This window comes from Anabrus simplex, chromosome 3 (assembly GCF_040414725.1).
Source record: "Anabrus simplex isolate iqAnaSimp1 chromosome 3, ASM4041472v1, whole genome shotgun sequence".
Lineage (NCBI taxonomy): Eukaryota > Metazoa > Arthropoda > Insecta > Orthoptera > Tettigoniidae > Anabrus > Anabrus simplex.
Genome location: NC_090267.1, coordinates 524,962,817 through 524,981,389, shown reverse-complemented (window position 1 = coordinate 524,981,389; position 18,573 = coordinate 524,962,817). Strand labels below are relative to the sequence as shown.

Genomic DNA, 18,573 nt, shown 5'->3' with positions numbered 1-18,573 from the left:
ATTGGCGCCCAACAGCACGGCTCTCAATAATCTGAGATGTTCAATACACGCAAGATCATGAAAAGTGAAATGCAGAAGTGAAAACAATGCATCGCAATTGAGGTTAAGCAGCAGAGTAAAAATACAACACATCTCGAATTCATGGAATCATTCACGGATATTGCATTCTCGTTCATAACGAAAATCAGACCGCTGAGGCCAACAACTTCAACGGATTGCAGCATAAATCAGTAATCAGACAAGTACAAATCAAGGTTACATACTTACAAAGAAAAGTTTTACATTCTCCTCGCCGCTCAATGCAAGAATCTCCGTGAGAGTGTGAGTCTCTTTGACATATACATCATCCTTGCTATACATACGGTACTCTTAGATTCTAGCCTCTTTCTCTTAGCGCATGTTTTCATAACATAAACATGCACTGATGAACATAATAAGAAAATTATAATTGAAGTCATTGATCCTCCTGTTGATATAAATATAAAAGATCCAAATTTCTTTGTTATATAACCTCAATTCAGCAACACGATTCCTTTGAACTTATACATAACTTTCACGCAATTCCTTCGAACTTTCAGTGCGTAACCTTAATTACAATATGTCGCAACTAACGAAATTGAAACAATCGCATGGTGGAGTAAAAGGCACATTAAGAATAATAATAATAATAATAATGAAGTCGATTACAGCTGACATGTAAAACACAGAGGCGAAGGTTAGAATTTAAAAATGTGAAGAGCTATGGAATTCTTTTGAAGAAGTACAAATGAAAATAGAGGAAACAGAGATCACTGATGAAATAGCTGCACTACAGTTTGAAGAGGAATGTGAGGGAGAGCGAGAGCTATTTGAATCTATTTATTTCCTTGCAGTTACACAACTGCAAACGATAATAGATGAAGCAGAGGATGTTCAAAATAATTTGCTAGCTCAAATGAACACGGCAGTAAACAGCGCCATTCATCAACAGGAGGTTTCACAAAATCATAACAGAAGAATACAGAAATTACCAGAATTCAACGGCGAATTCACAAAATTGTTGCTTTTTAAGAACAGTTTTGAGTCAACCATTCATATTGATACTCAGTTAACAAATATTCAAAAATATCAGTATCTGATCGGTCTTCTACAGGGCGAGGCACACAAAGTCATTCAAGGTTTTACCATTTCAGAAGAAAACTACACAAGTGCGTGGAACTTGCTTGTAGATACATATGATAATCAAATGATGATATTCGAGACACATCTAGATGAAGTTTTCAGGTTTCCTACAGTTTTTAAAGAGAACAAATCTGAATCACTCAGACAATTACAATTTCATATTCAGACTCATATGGCTTCATTAAAAGCAGTGAAGCAACCGTTACAGTATTGGGATACATTGGTTATTCATCTATCAAAGAAGCAGCTGGATTTCATTGAGCAAAGAGCCTGGCAGGAAAAGGTAAAAGGCAATACTCCAGAAAATATGCCAACGTTGAATGATTTCTTGAAATTCTTAACTGAACGTTCCCAATCATATATGCTGTTAAATCACAACAAAACTAAGGCACTGAACACGAAGGAAAATCCGAAGGAAAAACAACCTAGCAAGAAAGTTGTTATGACGACGACTCAGGAAAGCTGTAATCTGTGTGGTGGAAAGTCACCCCATTTTTGCATGTGAAGAATTAATTAAGCGATCAGTTATAGACAGAAGAAAACTGCTCTGGGAAAGAGGACAGTGTTATAACTGAAACCAGGACATATTGCAAGAAATTGCAGAGGATCAAAATGCAAGAAATGTGGACTTCTTCACAACACACTTTTACATATTGAAGAAGATGACAAACAGGAACAAAATGTTAAAGAAAATCAAGTGCCCATAAACCTGTGTGTTGAATCTCAGCATTCACCTGCTTCACTCAGTGTGAGCTTGGCGAAAGGAATAACATCACAAATACTTTTGTCAACAGCTTTAATTGATGTGAAAGATTTTCAGGGAAGAAGAATGACATGCCGAGCTTTATTGGATCCAGGATCTCAGTTGAATCTAATAAAGGAAGGTCTGTATAAGAAACTTTGGTTTACCGAATGTCAAGACAAACACAGATCATTGGAGTAGATTGTTCCAAAGTGGAAACAAAAAGGGTTACGAGAGTACACCTCACTTCAAGGAATGACGGATTTGAGGTGGAAGCAGAATTTCTAGTTTTCCAACCATAACAGGACGATTGCCACAGTTGGAGATGAAGGACAAAATTATTATTCCAAAGGACATATGCTTGGCAGACCCCACATTCAACAAGCCTGGAGACATAGACATATTAATTGGTGCAGGACTTTATTGGAAAATAGTCGTAGGTCCACCCAAGAATGAAGCTGAAGGACAACCAGCTCTGCCAAACACCCGATTAGGTTGGATTATAGGCGGTGAAGTTTTTGAGAACAAACAAGGATCAACATGCATGAAAATTAGCAATCAACAGTTATCAGATCAGATGGAAAAATTCTGGAAACAAGAAGCAATTCCGGAGATTCAACATTAAACATCAGAAGAAAAAATATGTGAAAGACCGTTCACGGACACCATTTCGAGAAATACAACAGGTAGATTCATCATAAGGCTCCCTATCAAGCCGGATGTCATCCTTGGAGAATCAAGTAAACACGTACTAAACAGACTAGAATCATTAATCAAGAGATTAAGCAGACACCCCAAACTCAAGACTGCTTGTGCAGATTTCATGGATGAATATGAAAAACTAGGGCATATGAGCTTGATTGAAACAAACCAAAATCAAGATGTACCAAATTCATACTTCATACCCCATCGGCCGGTGGTACGTCCAGATAGTGACTCCACAAAGGTCAGAATGGTATTTGATGCCTCGGCAAAAACATCACTTGGGACATCACTCAATGACAAGCTCATGACAGGACCTAATTTACAGCGAAATCTTTTTCACATTGTACTTAGATTTCGCAGCCATAAGTACGTCATGACGGCAGATGTGGAAAAGATGTTTCGGCAAATCCTCATCCATCCTGAAGATCAAGCATTACAGCAGATTTTATGGAAAGAGGAAACTTCAGCCCCTGTGAGGATCTATCAGTTGAATACAGTAACATATGAAACAGCATCAGCACCTTACCATGCCATGAGATGCCTAAATGAATTGGCTACTCTTCATGAAAATGAATTTCCAGCAGCAGCAGCAGCAGCAAAGGCTATTCGCAATGATTTTTATGTGGATGACTGGTTAAGTGGACGAGACATTCTAACCCACAACGCTTTCCGAAAGACGATGACCAAGTATTGGGATATGTGTGCTGTTACGGTCTTACACATGGCCCAATACTTGAAAGGAAGATAATGATGATGATGATGATGATGATGATTATTATTATTATTATTATTATTATTATTATTATTGTTCTTATTGTTGTTGTTGTTGTTATTATTATTATTATTATTATTATTATTATTATTATTATTATTATTATTATTATTATTATTATTATTATTATTATTATTATTATTATTATTATTATAATATGGTTCGTGTTTGTGGGTTCCTGTAGTCACGTCCTAGTTCGTGAACCATAGGCAACGGCTGAGTGGCCTAGTAAGTGGTCCTGAGAGTCGGGATACCAGTTGCTATGGAATGGGAGTGGGCATCTCGAACATATTCTGAGTCATGGCCCTCCTTGTGCTCATGCGGCTAGGACTATACAATTCACCGGTGGTCCATAACCCGTTAGAGGAGAGATCCTCAATTGGACTATGTGCAAGTAGGGCAGCATCCTGCTTCATGAATTTACCGAGCTCAGAACACTTTAAGCAAGCCTCGGACCTATGGGTGTTGGGGATATCACTAATAAATAAAACACTGAATCACTTTACTTCGTCATGGCTGCCGTCTTTATTCTTACTTACTACAAACCAGTACAAAACAAAAGCATAAATACAAGCGATATGGCAGTTCCCAGTAGCTCCGCTAGATAGCAGGAGCTCATACTTGAAATACTAAACTATGTACAGGGAGATTGCATATCCAAATCACATAACGCCGTTAGAGTGTGTACGAGTCCTTTTCTATGAATCTCCAACATCCGCCCCACCCTGGTCTATCTCGAGTGGGATGACCAGCTGGACAGGTCGTGTAACATTGTTTCCGTCCGAGGTGCGAAGAATAACCGTTCTAGTTCTCCCGTCACGTCCTTCGCGTAATTCTTCGACCCGTGCTTTATTCCACATGTGTCTTGGGCGTGTATCCTCTTGTAGTAAAACTACGTCACCGACCCTGATTCTTGATCCATGGTCTCTGGGCTGGCGAACTTCGTGAAAATTCCGTAATAGTAGCAAATACTCTTTACTCCAACGCTTCCAGAAGTCATCAGTCATTCGCTGGAGTAGTCTGAAGGTTCTAACAAGGTCTCGCCTAAGTGGTTCTGGTCCAGTAGGTATCGTGGTGAGTCGATCGCCAACGAGGAAGTGGGCTGGAGTCAATATACCACCATTGTCATCATGTTGCGTCAAGGGTCTTGTGTTTAATACGGCTTCTATGCTAGTCAAAACAGTCCGTAGTCCTTCATCATCAATAGTGGAACGTCCAAGTATTTTCCGTAGACATCGCTTGGTGAGGCCAAATAGTCTTTCCCACCATCCTCCCCACCAAGCGGCACGTGGGGCAATGAACTTCCATGTGATACCTTGCTGGGCCATATAGTGATGTGTTCGTGCCGCTGTCAGTTCTCTCCACAAGTCTGTTAACTCTGCGTTCGCTGAATGGAATGTCTGAGCGTTGTCGCTGTAGATCGTGTGTGGTATACCACGTCGGCCTATAAACCGCTGCTAGGCCTGTAGGAATTTGTCTGTTGACATGTCACCGCACAGTTCCAAGTGTAAGGCACGCATTGTTGCACAGGTGAATAATGCAATGTAGGCTTTCTTCATGAGGTTGCCAGAAGTAACGTACAGTAGTCCTGCGAAGTCTAGTCCCGTTACTTCGAATGGTCTGGAAGGACGTAGACGATCCAGGGGAAGTGGTGCTTCTAATTCCGTCGGTCTCCTCCGGTGAACAACTTTACACGGAAGGCAAGTGTGTAAGACCTTCTTGATTGTTTGGCGTGCTCGCAAGATCCAGAATTCTGTGCGTAGTTCAGTTAGGATAGCGGGAACGCCTAGATGGTGAAGTCTTATGTGAGTTTGTTTTATCAGAATTTACAGAAAGCGTGTGAGCCATCCAGAAGTATTGGGTGCTTTTCGTTGCTCGAGATGTCTGCGTGTTGTAGCTGTCCGCCTAGTCGGAGGATACCATGTTGTAGAAATGGATTGTAGCGAAAGATCTTCGAAGCTCGTGCTATTGGAAGATTATTCTTCAGGGCTTGCAGTTCAGAAGCAAAGTATTCCTGTTGAACTTGCTTTATCCAGTACTTTCTTGCTTCTTCCATTTCTGAGGCTGTGAAGTTGTGACAACACTTGGTTTTCTCCTTCAAACATTTCACGAATCGTAGAATCCACGCAGTAACTCGTAAAAGTTTCCAGTATGTACTAAATCGTGAGGCAGCAAACAATGGTGCTGGGGTGGTGGTTGCAAGAACTTGAGTGGTCTTCCTTTCCTCAGGTAGAGTCATATTAGTGGGGGTGACATCTCTGGGCCATGAGTAGGAAGGTCCATTCAACCACGAAGGTCCGTGCCACCATGAGTCCAAGGACTCCAGTTGGTGTGCTTGAAGTCCTCTAGAAAGGTGGTCAGCTGGGTTGTTGATTCCGGGACAGTGTCTCCACTGACTGGACGTGGTATGAGTCACAATTTCAGTCACTCGGTTACAGACAAATGTCTTCCAACGGTTGGGATTACTTCTTATCCACCCCAGTGTGACTGTAGAATCGCTCCATAACGTGGCAGGGATGGACGTTACTCCAGTGGCTTCGTAAAAATAACGTAGAAGTCGGGATCCGACCAAGGCTGCTAACAATTCGAGCCTGGGAAGAGTCACTTTCTTCACAGGGGACAGTCTGGCCTTACTGCAAACTAAACGAACAGTGTAAGCGTCGTCGACAAGTGACCGAACGTACAATGCGGCGCCGTATGCTCTTTCGGAGGCGTTGCAAAATACGTGCAGTGATATGTCTGTACCGGAATTTGAAATGGCAATCCATCATGGTATCCGGATTGGAGAGAGGTACTGTAGGTGTGAGAGCCAATCGTTCCATCAATGGGTGAGATTAGATGGTAAAATTTCTTCCCATGCCAGTCCTTGGCACCAGGTGTCTTGGAAAAGAATTTTGGCAGTGATTGACACGGGTGAAAATAGTCCAAGTGGGTCGTAGAAGCGTGCGGTGGCTTTCAGTAACTGTCGTTTAGTTGCTGGCTGTGTGGATAGTTTTGTAGTGACGTCACCTGGGGTTGTAAAGAGTTGGTCTGATTCCGCATTCCAGTCGATACCCAATACTCGTGTCTGCAGTAGGACTTCTCGAGTTTCTGCTTTCCAAATGTTCATTAATGGCAAGGAATTCGTGACCCATTTGGAGAGTGGGAGTCGAATGTGGCGCAGGAGGGCTGTCAGTTCATAATAAAGAGTAACGGCCGTATTGTCGTCTTCTACGCTGGCAGTGAAGTCATCCATAAATGTGCAAGCATCTAGGAGAGGTGCTGCCGTGGGATAAGTGTTGTAGTGTAGGGTAGCTAGTTCACGGAGAGTGGCTAAGAGGAGGAACGGGCTACAGGTGAGGCCAAAGGGTAGACGGGTGAATCGGTACATTATGACGTCCTCTGTTGTCATGTAGGTTCCGTCTGTAGTAGTTTCGATGCGGTACCAAAGAAATCTGGTGAGATCTCTATCTTGTTCGTCGAGGGCTAGCTGGAGGAACGCCTGGGTACCGTCACATGCGATGGCCTTTCGATGCAGTCGGAACCTTAAGAGGGTGGCAAAAATTTCGGGTAGGAGATTTGGACCCATGTGGAGGGCATCGTTGAGGGATGGGAATCCTGGTTCGTGAGAGGAAGCGTCGTACACTATTCTCCATTTAGTGACATCTCGTTTCTCCTTCCTGACGGCATGGTGTGGCAGATAAAACATATTTCCAGGGATTGCGGTATCGGGGGCTAGTTTCACTTGCTCTCGAAGCACGTAGTCCAACATTTGCGTCTGATACATGTTCTTGAAAGTTGCGTCTTGATGTAGCCGTCTCTGTAGTGTTCGAAACCTTGACTCGGTTGTTGCCAAATTATCGGATAAGACTATATCCCGTTTACGAGGAAGGGATACGACTCTTCGTCCGTCATGGATGCGGTAATTGTCGTGGAACTCTTGCAGAATAGCAGCATCCGTGTCGTCTAGTTGTCTGTGTTTCGTCTCTCGAATGCCGATTGTCTCGAGGTCCCAAAAACGTCGCATGGAGTCGTCAGATATCTCGTCATTGTTGACTGAGACGTGGTTCGTCATGACATGATTGACAGTGGTACCAGAACGGTTGCCTGTGAGGACCCAACCGAAGATTGTTGGAAGTAGGACTAAAGAGGGTATGATGGGCTGTGGTGGATCTAGTTTCACGACTTTCCAATAATTGTCTGCACCAATAAGGATTTCAATCAGCAAGTCATCTGCGTCGTTGGTTTTTGGATCAGCGAGTGGCAGATTGCTGTGGTTAAGAGTGACTGCTGGGTGAGATGAATAAGTGTTGGCACTTTAGAAAGCTGTGATCGTGACGGCGGTTTTTGTCGAAAATCCGATCATTTCAAATTGGGTGAGTCGACGTGGCTGAAAGCTATTGCTAGTTGTTTCGAAGGCTGTGACTGCTAGGTCTCGAGTACAGATTACTGGTAGCTGTAGAGTGTCCAATAATGACGTGGCAATAAAACTTGATCGACTTCCAGCGTCTAGGAGGCATTGTGTGATTTTGTGTGCCCCTGTTGGTCCTTGTATCTGAACACGGGCTGTCTGCAGAAATGAAAAGCTGGGTTTCCCTGTTTCAATCTTTCCGACAGAAGTTGACTGGGATTTGCTCTGGTTGCAGATGGATACGTGGTGAAGTTGTTTGCATTTAGAGCATGACACTCTGCCCTTCTTGTTGCAGTTCTGGACATTGTGACCTCGATTAAGGCACAGAAAGCATCTTTTGGAGAGTTTGAGCTTCTCCACCCTAGCTTGGGGTAGGACTACTTGTGTGCATCCCTGTGCCCAGTGACCCCTGCTTTCGCAGAAGGCACAGAATGGTGTTATTGCGGGCTTGTTCTGCTCCCTTCTTAACTTTTGTGGCCTAGTACTGACTTGGAGAGCAGCTGCTGTAGGTTGGTAAAGTGATGGAAGTGCGATGCTGGTCTCTCCCCTGAGTTTCTGAGTGCTAAGGGCTGCTTCTACCTCCTCACGAAGAAATTCTATCAGAGACATCATATGACCTTCGGGGATTTTATTGCGCTTTGCGTGAATTAGCCAACGTGTGAGATTGCCGCTGGAAAAGCTCGTAAAATCTTCGGGGCAATCACGCGTCCGTAAACATTAATGTCTTCGCCGCGCGCCTTGAGGGCTTGAACTCTACGGTGGCACTCCAGGTATGTCACGTTGAGATCATCAGGATTCTCTGATAATGTGGGTGGTAAATTCTCCAGGTAGTTCAGATGAGCCTGAATTATTTTATCCTTGTCGCCATAACGTTCAGTAAGTAAGTCTTGACCTGGGTGTATGTTTCTGAACTAAGTGCTATACCATCGACGAGTTGCTTGGATTCCCCTCGTAGATATCCTCGTAATAACACGTGCTTGCTAATGTCTGGAATCGTGGTGTTGTTAACTGCTGTCTCGAACTGTTCCCAGAAACGAGACCAGGACTCTATGTCACCTGAGAATGGCTCAATGTGTATTGTCGGGAGTTTAAATTCTGGAACAACTGGGGGTGGACCATAATAGCTAGAACTGGGAATGGATGCTGACGCATTTGTCTCTGCTGGTTTCCGTGTAAGAACCTTGTTGGCATGCTGTATAGCTCTTGTTGCGCTGTCGACATAGTTTTCACATGCCTGTATATCTGTTTCAAAATCTGTGTCGGGTAACTGGTCGTGTATAACATCGTCTGAGGAAACTAATAATTGCAAAGTGTTCTGAAGTCTATCACGAAGATATTCTATTTCGTCATAGTCTGGTGTATTTGATTTGTCTTTTAAAAGATTGACAAAGTGCGTTAAATTTGCTCGCAGAGTAGTTCGCTTTCTTTTCAGAAGGGACAGGTCTTGTATAGACATCGCTGATGGTGTGACAAACGGGCGATTTATGACAGCTGAGGGGGGGGGGGGGTGCAGATGACCGTGCTGCAGGCAGGGCTTTGTTCCCGTGGCAGTAGGTAGTTGGGCCGGTAATAGTCTGCCTTGTTTCCAGTAGGTGGCAGCACTTGTCACACAGACCGGCGTGGATTTGTTTTAGAAATAACGATATTCTTGAAGCATGCAGAAATAATATCTACACCAATGTAATAATGCCGTATAATCCCCATATAGCATGCTTACGTTAGTGATTCAGTACATTGTATCTCAGAAGAAATAACTGTTCTACTCATCGTGATCCTGGGTCGAGTGGCGTGATGAAACATTCCCTTTACAGGAGATCCGTGGTTACTTGGCGTAAAAGTTCTCCAAATCTTGAAAGTTTGTGATGAAACATATCGTAACTTGAACAGATGGGTTATTTCGGGACCATAAATGTTGGGGATATCACTAATAAATAAAACACTGAATCACTTTACTTCGTCATGGCTGCCGTCTTTATTCTTACTTACTACAAACCAGTACAAAACAAAAGCATAAATACAAGCGATATGGCAGTTCCCAGTAGCTCCGCTAGATAGCAGGAGCTCATACTTGAAATACTAAACTATGTACAGGGAGATTGCATATCCAAATCACATAACGCCGTTAGAGTGTGTACGAGTCCTTTTCTATGAATCTCCAACAATGGGAGTAATGGAGTCTCATTCCCATTTGACAGGCGAGGGACTCCTTGGAAACAACTTGGCGAACTAAATGGAATTTGATGGGGAGTTATCAATATTAATGGGGCTTATGGAAGAAAGAAAGTAGAACTGGCTGAGTCAGCAAAGAGGATGCATCTCGATGTGCTAGGAGTAAGTGATATTCGGGTAAGGGGAGATAATGAGGAAGAGATAGGAGATTATAAAGTGTACTTGACGGGTGTTAGAAAGGGAAGGGCAGAATCTGGGGTAGGGCTCTTTATCAGGAATACCATTGCACGCAACATAGTTTCTGTTAGGCACGTAAATGAGCGAATGATGTGGGTAGATTTGTCAGTTGGAGGAATCAGGACAAGAATTGTGTCCGTGTATTCACCATGTGAGGGTGCAGATGAGGATGAAGTTGACAAGTTTTATGAAGCATTGAGTGACATCGTGGTCAGGGTCAACAGCAAGGATAGAATAGTGCTAATGGGCGATTTCAATGCGAGAGTTGGGAATAGAACTGAAGGATACGAAAGGGTGATTGGTAAATGCGGGGAAGATAGGGAAGCTAATGGGAATGGGAAGCGTTTGCTGGACTTCTGTGCTAGTATGGGTTTAGCTGTTACGAATACATTCTTCAAGCATAAGGCTATTCACCGCTACACATGGGAGGCTAGGGGTACCAGATCCATAATAAACTATATCTTGACAGACTTCGAATTCAGGAAATCTGTTAGGAATGTACGAGTTTTCCGCGGATTTTTCGATGATACAGACCACTATCTGATCTGTAGTGAACTAAGTATCTCTAGGCCTAGGGTAGAGAAAGTGAAATCTGTCTGCAAACGAATAAGGGTAGAAAATCTCCAGGACGAGCAAATTAGACGGGAGTACATGGATATGATTAGTGAGAAGTTTCGAACAGTAGACAGTAAGCAGGTTCAGGATATAGAAAGTGAATGGGTGGCATACAGGGATGCTGTAGTAGAAACAGCAAGGCAGTGCCTAGGATCAACTGTGTGTAAAGATGGGAAAAGGCGAACATCTTGGTGGAATGATGAAGTGTGAGCAGCCTGTAAACGTAAAAAGAAGGCTTATCAGAAATGGCTCCAAACAAGGGCCGAGGCAGACAGGGATTGGTACGTAGATGAAAGAAACAGAGCGAAACAAATAGTTGTTGAATCCAAAAAGAAGTCATGGGAAGATTTTGGTAATAACCTGGAAAGGCTAGGTCAAGCAGCAGGGAAACCTTTCTGGACAGTAATAAAGAATCTTAGGAAGGGAGGGAAATGGGAAATGAACAGTGTTTTGAGTAATTCAGGTGAACTCATAATAGATCCCAGGGAATCACCGGAGAGGTGGAGGGAATATTTTGAACATATTCTCAGTGTAAAAGGAAATCATCATGGTGGTGTTGCAAACAGCCAAGCTCATGGGGGGGAGGAAAATGTTCTTGGTGAAATTTTGCTTGAGGAAATGGAAAGGATAGTAAATAAATTCCATTGTCATAAGGCAGCAGGAATAGATGAAATTAGACCTGAAATGGTGAAGTATAGTGGGAAGGCAGGGATGAAATGGCTTCATAGAGTAGAAAAAAAATTAGCGTCGAATTTTGGTAAGGTGCCTTCAGATTGGACAAAAGCAGTAATTGCACCTATCTATAAGCAAGGGAACAGGAAGGATTGCAACAACTATCGAGGTAACCCATTGATTAATATACCAGGCACCGGGCGAGTTGGCCGTGCAGATCAATCGTTGAGAGGAAGTTGGATGAAAACCAGTGTGGTTTCAGACCACAGAGAGGCTGTAAAGATCAGATTTTCAGTATGCGCCAGGTAATTGAAAAATGCTACGAGAGGAGTAGGCAGTTGTGTTTATGTTTCGTAGATCTAGAGAAAGCATATGACAGGGTACCGAGGAAAAGGATGTTTGCCATACTGGGGAACTATGGAATTAAAGGTAGATTATTAAAATCAATCAAAGGCATTTATGTTGACAATCGGGCTTCAGTGAGAATTAATGGTAGAATGAGTTCTTGGTTCAGGGTATTTACAGGAGTTAGACAAGGCTGTAATCTTTCACCTTTGCTGTTCGTAGTTTACATGGATCATCTGCTAAAAGGTATAAAATTGAAGGGAGGGATTCTTAGGTGGAAATGTAGTAAGCAGTTTGGTCTGTGCTGACGACCTGGTCTTAATGGCAGACTGTGCCGAAAGCCTGCAGTCTAATGCTTGGAACTTGAAAATAGGTGCAATGAGTATGGTATGAAAATTAGCCTCTCGAAGACTAAATTGATGTCAGTAGGTAAGAAATTCAACAGAATTGAATGTCAGATTGGTGATACAAAGCTAGAACAGGTCGATACTTTCAAGTATTTAGGTTGTGTGTTCTCCCAGGATGGTAATGTAGTAAGCGAGATTGAATCAAGGTGTAGTAAAGCTAATGCAGTGAGCTCACAGTTGCGATCAGCAGTATTCTGTAAGAAGGAAGTCAGCTCCCAGACGAAACTATCTTTACATCGGTCTGTTTTCAGACCAACTTTGCTTTACGGGAGCGAAAGCTGGGTGGACTCAGGATATCTTATTGATAAGTTAGAAGTAACAGACATGAAAGTAGCAAGAATGATTGTTGGTACAAACAGGTGGGAACAATGGCAGGAGGGTACTCGGAATGAGGAGATAAAGGCTAATTTAGGAATGAACTCGATGGATGAAGCTGTACGCATAAACCGGCTTCAGTGGTGGGGTCATGTGAGGCGAATGGAGGAGGATAGGTTACCTAGGAGAATAATGGACTCTGTTATGGAGGGTAAGAGAAGTCGAGGGAGACCAAGACGACGATGGTTAGACTCGGTTTCTAACGATTTAAAGATAAGAGGTATAGAACTAAATGAGGCCACAACACCAGTTGCAAATCGAGGATTGTGGCGACGTTTAGTAAATTCTCAGAGGTTTGCAGACTGAACGCTGAAAGGCATAACAGTCTATAATAATAATAATAATAATAATAATAATAATAATGAGCAAGGTACAAGAAGTAAAAGCTGCAGGGAAGGTTTGAGGGAAAAGATGCAAGGAGACTCCGTGGTGGAACAACAGATTCAGAGTGGCAGTTCGAAAGAAGAATAAAGCTTTTAGAGTGTGGTTTCAACAAGACAAAAATATAAGACCAAAAACAGAGGAAGCTAAAAAAAGATTGTAACAGAGGAGAAGAAAGGATGGATGGAAAAATGGACAAACATGATGGAAGAAGATAACAAAGGAAATAAAAAAGTATCATATGGAATGGTCAAGTGTAAGAGGAAAGGCATGAGGTAAGATGTTATATTGATAGATAAAAATGGAACTGAAGTGCAGAAGAAAGAGAAACTCAAAGGAATGTGGAAGGAGTATTTTGGGGATTTACTAAACCCAGAAGGATGCATTGATGAGGGAAGCATAAGCAGAGAGGAAGGAAGAAACATGGAAGAAGAAAGAGGAAGAGGACAAGATAAAAGGAGGAAAAGCCCCAGGTTTAAATGAAGTGAGTATTGAGATTGTGAAGGCAGCAAGAGAGGTAGGGAAACAGTGTGTTGAAAGTAGTATGGAAGGGGAGGAAGAACCCTGAAGACTGGAAGAAGGGGAATGGAAAAGATTTTAAAAACTATAGGGGAGTCACATTGAAATTTCACTGTGCGAAGGTTTTGAGAAGATTCTGGAGAAGAGAATCAGAAAGAGAGTGGAAGAAATGTTAAGAGAAGAGAAGGTCCACAGCAGTAAGACAAGATCTGCTGATGTTGAGAAAGCATGTGATCTTGAAAGTGTCAAGAAGCAGCAAGGAAATGCTCTGTCATTTTAGTAATGGGCGAGCTAATGACAAATGTGGCAAGGAAAATTGGGTAAGGACAAATGAAAGTGATGAAGTTTGCAGTTGACTTGATAGTCTGGGGAGGAAAGGAAGAAAATATCCAGGAACATGGGAAGATGAGTTGAAACAATATGGAATGGAATTTAATGCCAGAAAAGAGAGGGATAGTGATCAGAACTAGAAATAAGGAAAGACCCTCGAGAGAGATAATGCTTAGAGGGGAACAGGTGAGGAGGTTAGAGAGTTTTGAGTATCTGGGAATTACTATAGAGGAAAGTGGAAGGAATCATAAGGAAATAATTGAGCGTGGAAGACAAGCAGGAGCATTCCTGAAAAGTGTCGAAAGTTTGGTTTGGAGCAAGGATGTCCCTCAGAGAAGCAAAAAAGTGATATAGAGAACCTATTCTGATGTATGCAGCAGAAACTTCGTTAATGAAGCGGGATACAGGCAAGTGAAATTAAATTTCTGAGGAGCAGGATACGAGTGACAAGATGAGAATGTTAGAAGAAGAACCACTACAGAGGCACGGACACATGAAGAGATGTCCGAAATGGAGATAAGAGGAAGACAGAGACAGGTGAAGAAAAGGAGTGGAAGAGTGTGTGCAGAGAAGACGAGAGGGAGAAATGGTGGGAAGACGAGGAAATGGAGAGCAGACCTGGCCAACAGTTTACAGTCCTAAGACTGATCAGTTTCCTGTCACTGCCATTTCCTTCATTGAAACATAATTCTGTGCCTGCGGGTCAGTTAGAATTTAAGGAAAAGATTTCTATGTCTTCCTTGTGAATGTTTTCCTTCAGTGAGGCCTTCTGCCACAGTTATTGGAATGGTGTATTGTGTGACTTGACCATGCAAGAAAACAGTTGCAGATGGTGTGAATGATTGATCTCCATTGGTTCACAGCGTCTAGCACTATGGTGTTTGACAGCTTATCTCTCCATCTTACGATAGCACCACATCTCAAAGGCTTCAAGACGTTTCTTTTCATATTTATGTAGTGCCCACATTTCACAGACAAGTTGAAAGAAACGAGTGTGAGTGATTTTTTCAAGGAACATGTTGCTCAAGGTCTAAACAAAAAGATTACAAAGAATCAATGGATATCTCAGGCTGTACTAGATGTCATTGACGAACGGCATAAGTTTGCTAATATAACAATTTATCACTCAGGTTATCCTCCTGTTTAATACATCAAGTGTCAAATTTTAAGTATAGAACACGTGATGTTTTGAACAGAAGGATAACTTGAGCAATAAATTGTTGTATTATTGAATTTAGCTGTCAATATGGAGATCATAAAATTCATATCTTATGGAACGGCATAAGTATGAGAAAGGCAGAAAATAATATAGGCAATTAAAGGATGAAGTAGATAAAAAGTGCAGATGAGCTAAGGGAGAATGGCTGAAAGAGAAATACAAGGATGTTGAAGGTTGTATCATTGTTAGAGTTCGTGGTTTATAGCATTTAAAAATCAGAGATTTAGCATTTTGATTTTCAAATTTAGCATTTTGTAGCATCTAAATTTCTCAAATTTAGCGTTTTGTAGCAAATTGGTTAAAAATAGGCATAATTTGCTAATCAAAACCGACTTTCAACCTATTAGGTCGTGTTAAGTACATTTAGTATGGGCTGAATTGATGTTAAGTACAGAACAAACCAGTGGGATTCGAGCCCATAACTTTGGAATTCACTATAGAAAATAAGACAAATATCAACATAAGACTGCAAGAAGTATTAACGCACACACATGGATATGCTTATTTACAAACACAATTTCCAAGTGAAAAATACTATTCTGAACGTATTTACAAGGAACAAATACAACATGCCAATTGTCCTCCTTCATTCTACCTGTTACAGTTATCTTGTACTTGCAACCCCAAATGCACAGCAGTGCTGCCGAGGCAAAGGAAGGACTGCACAACATTTTTTTCTTCAAGTCTTTTGATTGCAAAGTCGGCACATCAGTATAGCCCTATGTGTATCGCTTACATAAAAATGTCCCGATTTGTGACTCTCGGCATGCTATTTGATTGTCACTTCGCTTCTACCCATGCTGCCAGACAATAAAATAAATCGCTACCGTGCTTTAAAACAGTAACTAGTGCTCAACACCAATGTCAAGAATAACCGACTATGATTAAGGGTCAACACAAAAAGAATGAACGTGTGTGCTTGAAAGTGTATTTGCTGTTTGATTGATTGTTCTTTGCAGCGCTCTTTGGCTAGTGAAAGTTATTCCACACATTGAATGATTTAACCCTTTGGCCCACCATTACTTGTGAAAGGAAATATTCCCTTACATACGATTTATGTATTTTTTCATCACTTTAACATAAATTTGACTAATCACATACATAAGAATACACAGAGCAAAGTGAGCTTTTAGCTCGTCTATAGTAACAGGAAACTAATGTTTTTGTTCGTAAGTATTACTGGTTTCAAGAGAAGCAGATGAATTAGCAAGAAATATAGAGGCATAGGCATTGGTTTCCTTAGTAACATGATCCCAAAACTGTGGGATTAGAAATTCATTCCCTACGTCCATTTCTTTTGCATTATTTCCCAACCCCCTCTTCACTATAGAGTGAATTTCAGAAACTGGTTTGCATGTTACAGAAACAGGCTTATTGTCAACAAGGTCATAATTCCAAGTATCATTTTACTAGACTTTTCACCCACTCTTGTTGCATTCTGGTTTTGTCACGTAGTTTCAATTGGCACTGTCATCTCGGAACTGAAATCCGAATCACTTTCATCACTGTCAGTTGAAGAAGGAGTATTTTCACTCTCCAGAGAATCATTTCTACTTTCAACATCACTATTTTCAAGCCAGTTACGAATAACCTCATCCATGCTGCGCTTGGAGGCCGCCATGATTATTTACAACGAGCGGCAAACTGAGGTGCTTTTTATTTTCCGTACTTCAGCCCAGAGTTACTATGTACACAGAGAAAATAGCTTCAGGTATCATCTGACATCAATCGGGTAGGCTGCAAAACAAAACGGAATAAATCTCTCTGACCAGCTAACCGTGATAATGAACTTATAAATGTTCCGTGCACCAGGGCGGAAGTGTCCGTCAAAATATGTTACGGCCTTACGATCGCAATGGGCACCATAATAATTCTTTCTCCTGAAATAGATAACACATATATCTTATTTTTAAGAAAACTGCATCGTTTTTTAAAAGATATTTGTTTATTTCGTATAAAACCGAGAGTTTCGCATAAATTGCATAATTTTGCATTTTATCGCTAATTCAAAATCGCTAAAAACCACTCGTACGGGTCATATAAGATGAAGGCACATACACTGACAAAGTTTCAACGTATTTCGCATTTATTGCAAATGCTAAAAATCACAAACTCTAATCATCGTAGGAAAAGTGGATACTGCATACAGGAAAATAAAGGAAACCTTTGGAGAAAGGAAAATTAGGCATATGCATATTAAGAGCTCAGATGGAGAGCCATTGTATGGAAGGAACAGAACAATGTTTCAAATGAAAGAAGTGTATGATAAGAAGATTGTGTTGATGTTGAAATGTTCAGCTCCATGCGTAGCACCTGGCAGTTGCAGTGTTATTGACTTTTTGAAAAGCAGTATATAAATTGATCTGTCATGAACTCTCGTGTTGCAGGTGAGCGGGCTGGTGAAACACGTTTCCCTGGAGGAGATGCAGGATCGTATGGTGATAGTGCTGTGTAACCTGAAGCCTGCCAAAATGCGAGGTGTTACATCGGAAGCGATGGTGATGTGCGCCAGCTCTCCTGACAAAGTGGAAATCCTCTCTCCTCCTGCAGGATCCGTGCCCGGAGACGAGGTCCACGTGGAGGGCTACCCCAGACTCTCGGATCCCGTGCTCAACCCCAAAAAGAAGGTGTTTGAAACTGTGGCCCCAGACCTGAAGACAAATGACAGTAGAGTGGCCACATACAAAGGAAGTGCTTTCAGCATACCTGGCAAGGGAGTCGTTACGGCTCCAAGTCTCATTGGAGTTAACATCAAGTGAATGTTTGTACCGTGTGAAAAATAGTTCTTGGATCCAACTGAGAATTGATGAACATTTTAAAAAATATACTGATTTGAAGGTCATCTAAACTTTCTTCAACTTTTCCATTGTGTAACATACCATCTTTCTGTGATTAGCTGTAGTAAAAGTTGCACGGGAGATATGATCTGATGATTAACTTCAATAGTTTGTACTAAGGAAACAATTTCCAGTAGTTGTTTTGCTAGTGTCCAACAGTTGTTCTGCAGAGATTACTTCAGTTTCTTCTATATTAGGACAATCAGAACTTAACACTCTAACATCCTACAGGCTTCTCTTCTTTTCAATTGTCCAAGCCAGTAATTTCTACGGGCTCATGAATAAGATTTAATTTAAGATCTCTTCCGACTTGGTTGTAGTGGCAGTATGTCCTATAAAGTTTCTCTTCATTTTAGACTTTGTTAATTTATAACTAATTCTGTATAACTTAAATGTAGAAAACACCTGAAAAAGATACCATACAACTGTGCTTGAGAGCACTGAACAGCTAGTTCGGCCTTTAAATAACAGATTATTTTCCATCTTGTGCAATGAAATGGGCAACTTTTTTTTCATTCTGAAATTGACTGGCTTTATAGGTGGAATCATTTTCAGGCAAGACTGAAATGGGTCATGAACCCACGTACTTTCCTTATAAAAGTTGTTTTGGAAAATATCTTCCAAATTTTTGTTTCTCAGTTTTGAGCTGGTTACAAACTCTTTCAACAAACTCAAAATTATGTACAGTTATTAAATG

General features: G+C 41.5%; 1 protein-coding gene across 1 annotated transcript in view; it reads left to right on the top strand.

Moving 5' to 3' along the window:
• Positions 1 to 18,231, top strand: part of AIMP1 (aaRS-interacting multifunctional protein 1) — a 65,310-nt gene extending 47,079 nt beyond the window's left edge. The window contains exon 5 of the mRNA XM_068226771.1: positions 17,427 to 18,231. Coding sequence (XP_068082872.1) covers positions 17,427 to 17,798 — 372 coding nt within the window. The 3' untranslated portion in view covers positions 17,799 to 18,231. The remainder of the gene's footprint in view (positions 1 to 17,426) is intronic.
• The last annotated feature ends 342 nt before the right edge of the window (positions 18,232 to 18,573 follow it).